The sequence below is a fragment of the Lissotriton vulgaris genome, chromosome 3_1 (genome assembly GCF_964263255.1).
Source record: "Lissotriton vulgaris chromosome 3_1, aLisVul1.2, whole genome shotgun sequence".
In the NCBI taxonomy this organism is placed as follows: Eukaryota; Metazoa; Chordata; class Amphibia; order Caudata; family Salamandridae; genus Lissotriton; species Lissotriton vulgaris.
In genome coordinates this window covers 1,185,400,110-1,185,412,968 of record NC_141689.1, presented here as the reverse complement: position 1 = coordinate 1,185,412,968, position 12,859 = coordinate 1,185,400,110, and the positions used below count along the sequence as shown (strand labels likewise).

General features: G+C 40.9%; 1 protein-coding gene across 2 annotated transcripts in view; it reads right to left on the bottom strand.

Moving 5' to 3' along the window:
- The window catches only part of LOC147727632 (phospholipid-transporting ATPase ABCA1-like), a 2,839,360-nt gene that overhangs the window by 1,643,249 nt on the left and 1,183,252 nt on the right, over positions 1 to 12,859 (bottom strand). Inside the window, exon 15 of one of the 2 annotated variants that reach the window (XM_086961649.1) lies at positions 11,132 to 11,354. The exons of the other annotated variant lie outside the window; for it this stretch is intronic. Coding sequence (XP_086817775.1) covers positions 11,132 to 11,354 — 223 coding nt within the window. The remainder of the gene's footprint in view (positions 1 to 11,131; positions 11,355 to 12,859) is intronic. 2 annotated transcript variants of the gene reach the window in all.

The window sequence follows — 12,859 nt, the reverse complement described above, 5'->3', positions numbered from 1 at the left end:
ACATAACTTATAACATTTTACTCTCTTTTTCTGAATTACTTTGGGATTTTTCTTGTGTTGTGCTTTCACTGTTTTGCTGTTCCTATGCTGCATAAATACTTTACACATTGCCTTTAAGTTAACTCTGACTGCTTTTTGTACCAAACTACCCAGGGTTATGCACAGGTTAATTATGTGCCTTTTTACAGTTCACGCCGCAAGAGATTGTGGCTGTTGTTTGACCAGCAACCTGATTTCTCACAAGGACTTACCCCCAACTTGAAGGACTCTGTGAAGGAGGAAGTCTGGGAATATACCAAAAAATATTTGGTGTGATTTAATCAACGATTTGAACTGTGAGAATAATAATCACACAAAATGTAGAGTATCCCTGAATGACCAAGAACAACCTCTGACAAAAGGTGGTGGCTGGAATTACTCACTTAATTGAGTCCATACTAGAGCAAGGCAACTTAGGGAGATATTAGGGAGTCCATGCAATTCCCTGATCATGGACTTGCAGGAACCAAATAAAAGTGCTTGATAGAGCAGATTGCAAAAGGTTACAACAGTGTTGCTCACCTTGCCCCATTGTAAAGAATTCTGCCCTGATACTCTTCCAAATACTCTGTGATACTAAGTGATTCATGGTCATCGACCAGTGCAAGCAATCTTTTGCATTCATTTGCATGAGGACAGTCAATGCCTCTTTGTATTCCGATTATGAAATAAACTTCTGGTATGTTGCTGAGTTCCACAAGAATATACAGAATTCCCCTCAATCTTCAATCAGATATTGAAAAAGAACCTGGATTCCTTGCAGTTGCTGTACAATTCAGTCCTGGTCCCGTATATCAATTACCTATTAGTGGTATCAACATCCCAATAGGAATTTAGACAAGTAATGATTTCACTGTTCAACCATTTGGCTACAAATGGGCAGAAACTGTCCCTAACCATATTGCAATATTCCAAAAGGGAAGTCCTTTGTCTAGAACACCATATTGAGAAAGGAGCTAGAAAGATGTCTCAAGAGAGAATCTCAGTCATACTAAAAATGAAACCTCCCACATCTCAAAGAGAATTCAGGATGTTTTGGAAATGGTGGGCTACTGTTTTCAGTGGATTTGTGAATGAATCAATGAATATATTTGTTTATTTAATGTCCAGTCTGTGTTCTTGTCTTCTGAGCCCACTTATGATCACTTGAAATAATCTCATCCTGACATAGGGTTACTATCTTGGGTTGCTCAGATACTAATATTTTGATCCAAAACCTTAATGTTCGTATAGCCATAATTAAGGAACAGGAGTGGTGCTCAACCTCCAGCCGAACGGCTGATACAATTGTACATTTCGGGAGAAACAATAGGTTTTTTAAACAAACATCCCTCTACCTCATCCAAACGTAGAATTGTATCTAAGCCCAGCACTTCTACTCCATTTAGAATTGTAGAAGAAAATATTGCTTCATAAACTCCTATCATCTGTTGAAGTGGATTCCTAAATGTTCCCAACTTTTCCCTGGTGGCAAAGCATTTACAGGGGCTAACACACAAAGATGGGTCTGATACGCTACCACAGGAAAGCAAATGTGTGAGTGCCTTCCTTAAGCTAAGAGTAAGTCTCTGCTGCACCCCAGCTCTAGGAATGTCTGACTATGAGAGAATTTTGTGTTGTACTGCAGTGAGAGCAGTGTGTGTTATCTGGCTGTGCTCTCATAGACCCATGGTGAATCCAAATGCCCTGTCGCCTACTTTTCTGCCATAGTCGACTCAGCAGCTGCCACATTGTAGGGTTATCTAAAGGCATTGGCAGCAGTTGGTACCAAAATGCAGCAATGTGAGGATTTTGTAATGGGTTATCCCCTTACAGTTAAGTTTTCCCATTCTGTTGATATCCTGCTCATACGCACTTGAACCTAACGCATGATCAATAGCAGGCTAACAAGTTATAAGCAGGTTATCTTCACTGAAGAAAATATCACTTTGCAGAGATGCTTCTGCCTCAATCTTGCCACATTGCTATCTTTACCTGTGACTAATGAAAACAATGATTGGATTGACCATGACTGTCTTGATGTGACAGAATTGAATACCATGTCACAACCCAACATTCAAGATGTCTTTCTGGAAGATCCTAATCATATATTGTTTGTAGATGGCTCTTGCATAAGAGTTGAAAGAGAGATTTTCAAAGTATCCTACATTGTCTGCACCTTAAATGGTGTGGTGGATGCCTCTGTTTGACTAATGTAACTTCTGCACAAATGGTTGAACTAATTGCATTTACTAGTGCTTATTTTGTCTCTAACAGTCTAAGAGTCACTATATTTACTGATAGTCATTATAGGTTTGACATGGTCTATGATTTTGGACAGGTATGTTGCCAGAGGGGTTTCATGAATTTCTCTGGCTCTCCCAACCAAAAAGGAAATTATGTCATCAATGTCTTAGAGGCATTACAGTTGCCTGTTGAAATAGTCATTGTCAAATGTGCAGCACAGAGGAGCGGATGTGATTTTGTGACCACTGGCAACTGCTATGTGGATTAAGTAGCCAGATGATGTGTGCTTGGGTCTTGCACATTTAATAGAGATTACTCACAGGACTCTAAATGTGATAGCCTCTTGAACAAAGTGAACAGGAGAGATGGGTCAGAACAGGGTATGGGAAGAATCAGGAAATATTTTGGTTTAATCATATAGGAGATCTGTCCTATTTTACACCATGTTGTCCACTGAGACCAGAATTTTTTCAAGATCCGACACATATAGGGAGGGATGCAATATTGCCCTTGTTTAAGACAACTGGTTCAATTCCCCATTCTGTGTAACAGCTGAGTACCTATGCCACTGAAGGGTCAATTGTCAACAGTTAAATGTAGGCAGGGCACCATAGTAACTTTAGTGAGATCTGGTGGTACTTTCAATCGCATGCAGTTGAATTATGTCGAGATACACATATGGAATGGGCTTCCATACATCTTAACTATGGTGTGTATTTTTCAGTTGGGTAAAAGTGTATCCAACTAGGAGAAATGACAGTCTCACTGTAGCCAAGCTGTGGTTTCTTGGTTTAGACTTTGATTTCTTTGGAATCAGATCATGGATCTCTTTTCAATAAAGAATTGTTGTGCATGTTGTGTACCGCCCTGCAGATGTTTCAAATACCTCATTATAGCTACAAACCCGAAGCATCAGGCACCGCGAAAAAGATCAATGGGACGCTGAAGGCCGGACTTGTCAAAGTGTACACTCCACATCCCTTAAGTGGCCGGATGCCCTTCCCTTGGTGCTGATGAGTCTTCGAAGCAGTCCAGGTCAGAAGACAGGAATGACCCCACATGAAATACTCCTGAGAAGTGCCGTGAGACTTCTCGCTGTGCCTGTGACTGCGCATCTGAATATTACAGATGATATGGGTCTCAACTACTGCAAAGGATTGGCTGATGTGGTGAGTTCTGTCTCTCATCAGGTTGAAGCGGGGTCTCCTGTTCCAAACCAAGAACAATGACACAACCTTAAGTCCTGGAGCCATCGGCCCTAGTGAGGAAACAATTCAGGAAGTCATGCCTTGAGCCCCATTGGAGTGGTGCTTTTTAAGCCATCTTGTTGACCAACACTGCTATGAAGTGCTTTGGCCTTAAATACAGAGTGCATGTTTTTCAGACCTGAAGAGTGAGACAAGCTAGTGAAGAGGTGGTAACCACAGTCACTGATTTGCAGTCAAACTCCAGAAAATCCCAGGTACGCAGATGGGCGATTGGAGGTTGCACCCTAGTGTCTCAAAGTAAACCCAAGACAGATGCTGAGCAAGTGGAGAATAAGTCAAGAGTAGCAAAGTGAACCAAGCTGAAGAAACTGTATACAACAACGTTGATCCTGGAAACGGACAAAGAAGTGCATCCAGAGAGGTCAAGAAGAGAAAAGTGGTCAAGAAAGGGTAAAAGACAGAGGGGCGTTTTTACAAGCCCTTTGCGCCACCAGTACGTAAATAAGCCAGTAAGAGCTGTTCTTTCAGAGGAGCACTTTCTAGAAACCATAAACAAATAAACAGAGACATGCTAGCAAAGTCACAGAGACAATGACCAGACTATGGTCAGAAGATCAAAGAGAATACATGTGCCTGGTCAAAGGTACTCCACTCTCGAATTGACATATTGAGAGTGACTCAAGAACACATGAGACTAAATACCAGCGACAAGTGCTCGAAAAGCCTTCTTGAATACCCAGTTAAGATTGACTGATTATTTTTTTACACAAATCCAAGAGAACTTCTGCAAACTAACTGAACTTTTTTTAAACTTATGAAACTGTGTAGGCCCATGCTACCGTATGAGAGTAGGTTGTCATTTTAGAAGCAGCTGATGTAAGGCTAGGAAGAACTTTTGCAGACAAACTTACATACTCATCTTTGAATCAATCAACATTTTTCTGATTTGCACATGCAGAAGGTCACAAATCGAATTTGCTTACTTTTTATTGCCGTTCCTTGAAGATATGCACAAGCAGTGTTGCACATACATGCCTGACAAGAGGTAAGAGATTAACAAGCTTGTAAATAATATTATTGTAGTTGAAGGAGTTGGAAGACAGAACTGGCTGGGAGGCAATTGGGAACAGTTTACTTCTGCAGCTGGGAGCTGGCTTTCCAGCATTGGTAGAGGGATATTGGGGATTACCTCGAACCCCATGTTGATGATCACTATTTCTATTTGTTTGGTTTTTGTATGAGATGAATTAGAGTGATGACTGGAAGGAATAGTTCAAAGATTAGTGAAAATAAGTCATTGACAAAGGGAAATGTAAGAAAGGATAAGGGAGAAGAGTTGGAGCTGAAGGAAATATGGTTCATCCTAAAGATGAGATTTAGGGTCTAGAGTAGCATAGACAGGCATTTAAAATTCAGTCATGAAAGGGACTTATGAATGTAATATCAGATCAATCATCTTTATTTGGTTTATAAAAAACATAAACCATAAAAGAGTATACATTAAAACGTAATTTCACACATGATTATAAAATCCATAAATCTTACAAAGCTGCAGCCTAAAATGTCAAAAGAATATATGCACCGCCCGTAGAACAAAATTTGCGACCGCACTACAGGTCATTACATCTCCTAAATTAATCAAATATATCAGTGCTTGTCTGTATGTAGTGAAATTCATATTTAAAAGTAGAGGTTTTAACAAAGTCCTCATTGGGACAATATATAATTAACAAAACAACATAAAGGGCATAATTATGTGATGCCGGTTAGGAAGCCTCGGACCGCTGGTCAGAGGCTTTCAGACCAACATGGTAGGTTTCGAGTCTGACCGCCATATTATGATGGAGGTGGTTGGAGTTTAAACTGGTGGGGAAATCCAACCTGGTTCTGACTGGCTCAAGGATCCCGTCAGCCAGTCGTAAAGCGATCATAATCCCTCAAGGATGGCATTTCCGCCATCAGGATTATGATGTTGGTTTCCGACAGCCAATCCATGTTAGCCTTTCTGACATGGATTGACTGTCAGAAACTCACTTTGGGGGCTCCTAAGAGGGTCACCTTCCACCTTGGCCCTCCGCATTTTGGCCTGGGAGGCACCTAGGTGCCCCCCTAAACATCCTTGCACTGTATGGCAGGCCCCTTGAGGAACCTGCCACATGGTGCAAGGATGTTTACAAACTTCAATTTTTCAATGGGAGCTTGTCCTTCTGGCCATTTTGGTCCACGCTCAAGCTCCCATTGAAAAATGGAAGTTTGTGACCACACCATGTACGGTTGTATCCTAATGGGGTTGTCAGAACTGCTGACTATGGTCGGGCGGTTCCTTCCCCTGAAACGGTGTCGGTCGCAGGGAACTCCGACCAACATCATAATTAGGCCCAAAGTCTGTAGTAAATTAAAGTGATGTCCCATCAGCAGGACAAGGAACCGTATCCTTGTTTCAAAATATCACCTTAGGGAATGACACCAAATGTTGAACTAGACCTTTGCTTAATAGTGTAAGAATATCTATGATGTCTTTCAAATTTTTAAAAGGTGGGGATGGACATCATCCTGAAAAACCGTATGGAAAACCCTATATGTGACTCAACACAAGCTTGCTCTAGTTCTCTAATGGCAATCCATAATGACGTAATTCCTTTCTAGAATAACTATTTATCAAACTTGGTGTTTACAAGAGCTTGTGATCACCCAATTTATTTAAAAAAAAATCATATTTTGTAACCATGGAATCTAATTAGCATGTTCTGAATCAAAGCAATCCTTTAAAATCTCTGTAGTAAAGGTAATTTCTGACTTTGTCCATAACACATGCCAGAGAAGGACCAGCTTAACATATAAAACATTCTCAATAAAGGGTATACCTAGCCCCTTATGAATAGCAGATGCATACATAGATTTCTGCAGAGCAAGCAAGCGTCTAAGAAACGTGTTCTCTTGTCTTTGGACTATCAAACTTGAACCAAAGCCCCATAGACCCACCCCACGCAGTGCCTGACCTATACGCCTACTGTTATATATAGCTAACATTTCTCTTAAGATTTGGAGTGCAATGTTTTAGCAATTCTAAGAATGCCTTTTGATATAGGCTATACATTGAAGGAGACCTGTTCTTAATATCTGGTCCAAGTGTCTGTATCAGAAAACGGGACCTCTAAATATGAGAATGTTGATATTCTCATACGGTGCCACCCATTTATGTGGTGTGTCTGTGTTTTCGGCCTTCCCATTACCACAAATGATAGTAAAGCTCTTCTTAAGATTGACCTCCAGATTCCTCTTATCCAGAAATGCAATTACGGTATAAATTAGGTGTTGTAAACCATTCACTGGTTGTGATATCAATAAACCATCATCTGCATTTAACAGTAAAGGCACCTTTCAGTCTCCTGTTCTAGGGCTATCAGAGGTAAGTGACTGTAGTTCTGCATCCACCCCATTAATATGAAGGGAGAAAAGAAAGGACACCAGCACACACCCTGACTTATTCCCCCTCTTTATCTCAAAAGGTGTAGTACATTCTACCTTGGGACTATATCGGACCCTTGCAGACAAGTTTGAATACATCTTCGATAAACTAATTACTAGTTCTTCAGGAGCAAGTACTATTTTTAGGGTCAGCCACAACTTGCTATGGTTGCTCAGGTCAAAAGCGTTACAGAGATTCATAAAACACAAAGAAAGAAAACCAGGTTTCACTCTTGTTTATTTCCCCACTATATAATTGAGATTCAGTGATTGTTCAGTTGTGCCCAAACCCTTTCTGAAACCATATTTAGACTTCGTTAAAATCATGTGCTCTTCTGCCCAAAGCACCATGCTCTCTAAAAGGACCCTATCCATCAACTTAGCTGAAGAATCCAAGAGTGATATTGGGCAATAACACACAGGGTCATCCTTGATGCCCTTTTAATTTTTTTTAATAATAATGGTCTCCTGTCATGAGGGTGGTAGAAACCTGGCTTCTGCAACATTGAGAACATTGGTTAAAAGTGGAGCCCAAAGATCCACAACATTCCATTTGGGCCAGCACCTTCCCTTCACAGCTTTTGATTGTCAAAATCAGAGAGTTATAATCACACACAGAAAACTTTCAATACGGAAATCACAAACATGTATTATTATGTTGCAAGAGCATATAATGTGATAAACCATCAACTTAGCCCCTCTCCAATGGTATAGAAGCCACCCTATGATTTCTAGTTTGGTATGTTGAATTCAAATTATATTTTGCAACAACATATTCAAGCTTTCACAAAAAAGTATTATGCAAAAAATGAGTTACTGCCCCTCCAATGTCAAAGAACTTCACATACTTCCTTTGGCAGAAGGGGACATGGCCAATGTTAAAGTCCCCTTCCCATAGAATGAATGGATTCATGAGTCATTGCCCAGGGTCAAGACCACCTCCTTATGAGTATTATCAAATATATCATTGTAAAAGTTAACGAGGATTTTCTTTTGACTCCAATAGAACAAATTGATAAAAGAGGGAATCTGTAAAGGACTTGGAGATAAGGAAAGGTGATACAGTTGAGAACAGAACAGCAAGACCACCCTTTGCTCTCCATGCCATAGATGGAGTAGCTAGAGTAGATACAAAATCTTCAATGAAACGGTGGTCTATTGCCCATGTTTCCTGCACAAATATTACATGTGCCGAAGTGCATAAATGTGCCAATCTATCTTAGAAGGTTTCCTTGCAATACCTGCCACATTTCGTGAGACTATTAATATATCAGTGGATGTCCTTTTAAAATCAATAACAAGGTCTGATTGTCGGGTCACAGACTTATGAATGTTTTATGTGATGGTGCTCTGATCCATCAGAGGGGAGAATTGGTGAGGCACTGTCATTCTGATCTCCTTAAATAATTATACTAATGCAAAATATATACGTATATATGTATATCTTAAATTTCCACCTTAAGTTTGACCACAGTTAGGGGCCTATTACGATTGCGGTTTTTCCGCACCCTCCGGGCCGGCGGAAGCCACCGCCGGACCGGAGGATGCGAAAAAACCGCAGCGGACCCACCAAAGACCCACCGCCACATTAGGATGGCTGGTGGGTCCTGGTTTCCGTCCGCAGGTTTTCCGCCGCGGTTGGCTTACAACCGCGGCGGAAAAGCCCTAATATGGTGGTGGTGTCCCTCAGACACCGCCAGCCATATTAGGATGCCCCAAAAGAAATGCTTTTCCACGGTGAGTTTTCCGCCGTGGAAAAGCATACGGATCTTCACTGCGGGGGCCCGTTGCAGGCCCCCTAGGTGAAGGGGGGTGAGGGGTGAACATAGGGGGTACCTATGGTACCCTCCTGCATTTGTATGCAGAAAGCGGCAGGCACCACGCGGTGCCTGCCTCTTTCTGCATACAAATGCATTGGCTGAATTAACATTGAAGCCGCACCCGCCGCAATGTTAAAAATAGAGGATGTGACCGCCAGGGTGGTGGTCACATCCTAATCACACAGGAGGGGACGCCGCAGCCCATGCAGACGTTGCCTCCTCCTCAGTGATCGCGGAAGGACGCAAGTCCGTCCACGATCATAATCGGCCCCTTAGTGCTTTTCACATTATATTCAACAATAATGAAAGTTGGTTTATTTATAGTTAGCCAGAGTCAATGTAGGACCCAGTTAAATATTTCATGTTAAGATTGAATATGTGCTTTCGGCTGGTGTGTGTTATCACATTATTTGTCTCATTTCAGGAGCTGTGTCTGCAGTAGCCTTATCAACTAATTGTAGCAAACGTGTTAGTTCTATGTCATTTGTTTATGCCTGTAAAATCCACTGAAAGTAAAATATTGAGGGCCAAAAAAGGTTTTGCTCCACCCTGCACCACGCAAGAGGACACAAAACGTAAAATGAGATTTACCAAGCCAAACAAGGCTATCATGGTCCCAGTGTGCTTCACTGAACAGAAAGTACCCAGATTTCTGGATGGCAACTACTATCGGGAAACATTGAAATTCAGCTTTGGTTTTGGAAGACTCAGCTCTTGAATTGGAAAGACAGTAAGACAACAGTAAAATGGGTTTAGACAATCACACTTTGGAGCCAAATACAATGAGTGTCGGAAAGCCTCTGACCTCAGGTCGGAGGCTTTCCAACACTCATCGTCCGTTCCCTTCCGACCGCCTATTTACAATCTAGACGGTCGTAATTGAAAATAGCTGGTCATTCCAACTAGATTCTGATGGGCTCAAGGAGCCCTTCAGCCAGTCGGAGACTGGCCGGTAATCCCAATGGACGGCATTTCTGCTGTTGGAATCATGATGCTCGGTTTCCCACAGCCTTTTCATGCAGGGCTTTCTGACATGGAAAGCCTGTCTGAAAGCGAGTTTGGGGGCCCCTAGCTCTAATGTATGTTATAGACTGACTTCATTTGTTTACACTGTCTAGATGTCTCCACGTATCCACCCCAGAGCTCATGTGTCCATACAGACAAGTAGCTTACAAATATATGCAAATGTGTGTAGGCATGCTACCTACCTATTCTGTCAAATGTTCGGTTACCTGTGTAGGCCTTATTCACACTATGTAAATCTACTAATAAATGAATAGATAGAATACATTATCAATGTTATCTTAACACCTTAGCAGCTATGGAACGTCCAGCTCCAGTGCTGGACGTTCCATTGCGCAGGTGCAGTTGGAAGGTCCAACTGCCGACGGCAGCACTCCAGAGGTAGTGGTGCCGTCGGCCGTTGGACGGGCGCAGCACTTAAGGTGTTAAATGGAAAATTGTGTTTGTCAATTCTCTACTAAAATTTACTCTGAAAAGCATTAAAGTGTGTGTATTTAATCTACAACTGTGATGGTATGCAAGATGTTTCTACCAACCTTGAAAACAAGAGGCTGGTAAACAACATAAAATATCATATTTACCATTTATTGACCACTGACCACCTGCGCCCAACTAATGATGTACTAACTTTTTCTTTTTTGTTCAATTTCCATCACATATGCTGGCCCAATGGAACCTTAAACTAACATACTGTTCCAAACAGGGCAACAAAATATAAATGCACAGTCTTTTATTTAGAAATACACATATCCTTGCCCGTTTACTAGCTCCAAGAGCGTCTTGCCAGCAACGAGCACCTTTTCTGCCAAAAAGAATACTTTCTCCAGAAGAAAGATGTTAAATATCAAACAGACAATCTTCAACTCAATCTTTGACTCTGGGGGCCAGCAATGAAGCCTCAACATAAGAAACCATATTGCATTAAGCAACCTATCCCCCTTAATTAGTCTAATCTATGACTGTCTATGCTTAGTTATTCCTTGACAAAATGTCATAATGTTAGGATTTAGTATGTATGCTTGATCTGAAATGTTTACTTTAATCTGTGTTTCCTGTCATTTATAATCTTTTTGCAGAAACATAATGTATGCCAATCTAAGGGTATAGTTAGCATCTGCAATGGCATAAACTTGCACGAGCAAGCATTACTATGTGAGCAATTTTCCATCACCATAAACCATAATATTTCAATAAACATAGTTAATATAAATGTTGATAACATTCGATTTAATTTTGATAATTTCGAGACAGAAATCACCTTTTAATTTGTAATCAATTTGCGTTGATTAATACTCCAGGCAAGAATTTCTTGTTTTATAGCACTTATGATGGGAATATTTAACTAACCTTTATCAATATGGAAAGTAGCGCAGATGACACAATGAGCAGTGCCATATTATCCATGAACCATGTTAACCAGATGATGCTGTTCTTCACACCTACCATCCTCATAACCTCTTTCAGTCTCAGCTCTTTCTCATGTACTAACCCCTTGATGGTCATGCAGACGGAAAATATAAAGGCCAGCGTCAGGAACATTGGAAGGATATTTCCAATATATTGAGTAAAGCTGTTGTAAGATGAAAGATGTTTGTTTTGCAGTTACAAAAAGATTACTTTACTGGTTAACAAGACGCATAGATTCTAATAATCTGAGTTTCTTTAATGTATTGCCTCTGGAAGTATGTCAATACTATGAAAAATCCTTATAAGGATTGTGAAGCAAATGCCATCAATTGATAAACAGAAAATAATTGTGTGCATATTTACATCAATCATGTACCACTTTGTGCCAGAAACAATTCTTAGCTTGTTAAACTTTCATCATAAGTAAAAAACATGCATTTTGCACAACATGCAGAAAAGTGCATAACACAAGCAACACTCTGTAGTTTGTACTACATATAAAGGTTTACTTGAGCTTATCTTAAGTTCAAAAGGCTTTATTAAATCGCCTTTTAGCATCTGCCTTTTGGTGCTTCAAAACGTAAGTACATTTTACTTCAGTCAAAAATATCAATAAACATGTAACTAAACCAATTGAATAAACAAATTTGTAAAAATAGCAATACAACGCCATATTCGAGTCCCATTGCCTCCACTGTGGTATTTTTAACCTCAGCTACAAAATGCGCAGTCACTAGTTCTCTAATTAAATGTACAACTGTTTATGTGGTAGTTTACCGTACCTTTCATTCTGGCAATTTAATGGCCTGTGAACAGAGTTTCTGTTCAGTTGTGAAGCACAGTCCGCACAGTGCAGTTAAAGGGTACATAACTAATAATAATTATTCTCTCACTTTCAGCTTAAAATGTAACGTGCTTTTAAAAGTGCATGTTTTATGCATCTATATTTCAAAGTATATTCTCAGTGTGTTGCACGAATTAAAAACTTAGGGGCAGATTTACAAGCCCACTGCGCAACTTTTGCGTCACATTTAACATGGGAAAAGTGACATTTTGCGTCACTTTTAACATGGGAAAAGTGACGCAAAAGTGGCGCAAGGGGCTTGTAAATCTGCCCCTTAGGTTTGATAGGAAATTGCTTTCGAAACCAAATCTTCAGCATATAGTTAAACTGATCTGAAAAGACCAGTAGTAAGTTTAGATTGCTATAACCCAGTCTGGCGGCCCTGTTTGTTCAGCTGTGATGAGTTATCCGAGTCTCACCGCCTGGCTGCCAAATCACTTTCACAAATTCTAAATATGCTCCAGACTCTTGGAGCGGTTAGCTTCAGTGATCCATTCTTGCCCTACAAACCCAAGGTAGAAGGGTGTTGCAAGTGCTACTCTAATAACAATTTCAAAGCCTGAAATAATCTTTCGTCAACATCTTCACGCAGCGTTTCTTTGTTCTGCCAGCTGCTAGTTTAGACTTGTCAGAAATGCGAACTAAGGGGCCTATTTGGATGGCGGACGGACCAGCGTCAGTCCGCCACCCCCGAGGTGGAGGGACTGTCCGCAGGGGCAGCGCGGTCCCTCCGTGCGAATTAGGATGTGACCGCCACCCTGGCGGACACATCCTGTATATTTAACATTGCGGGGTGTGCTGCTTTAAGCAGCACCCGCCGCAAG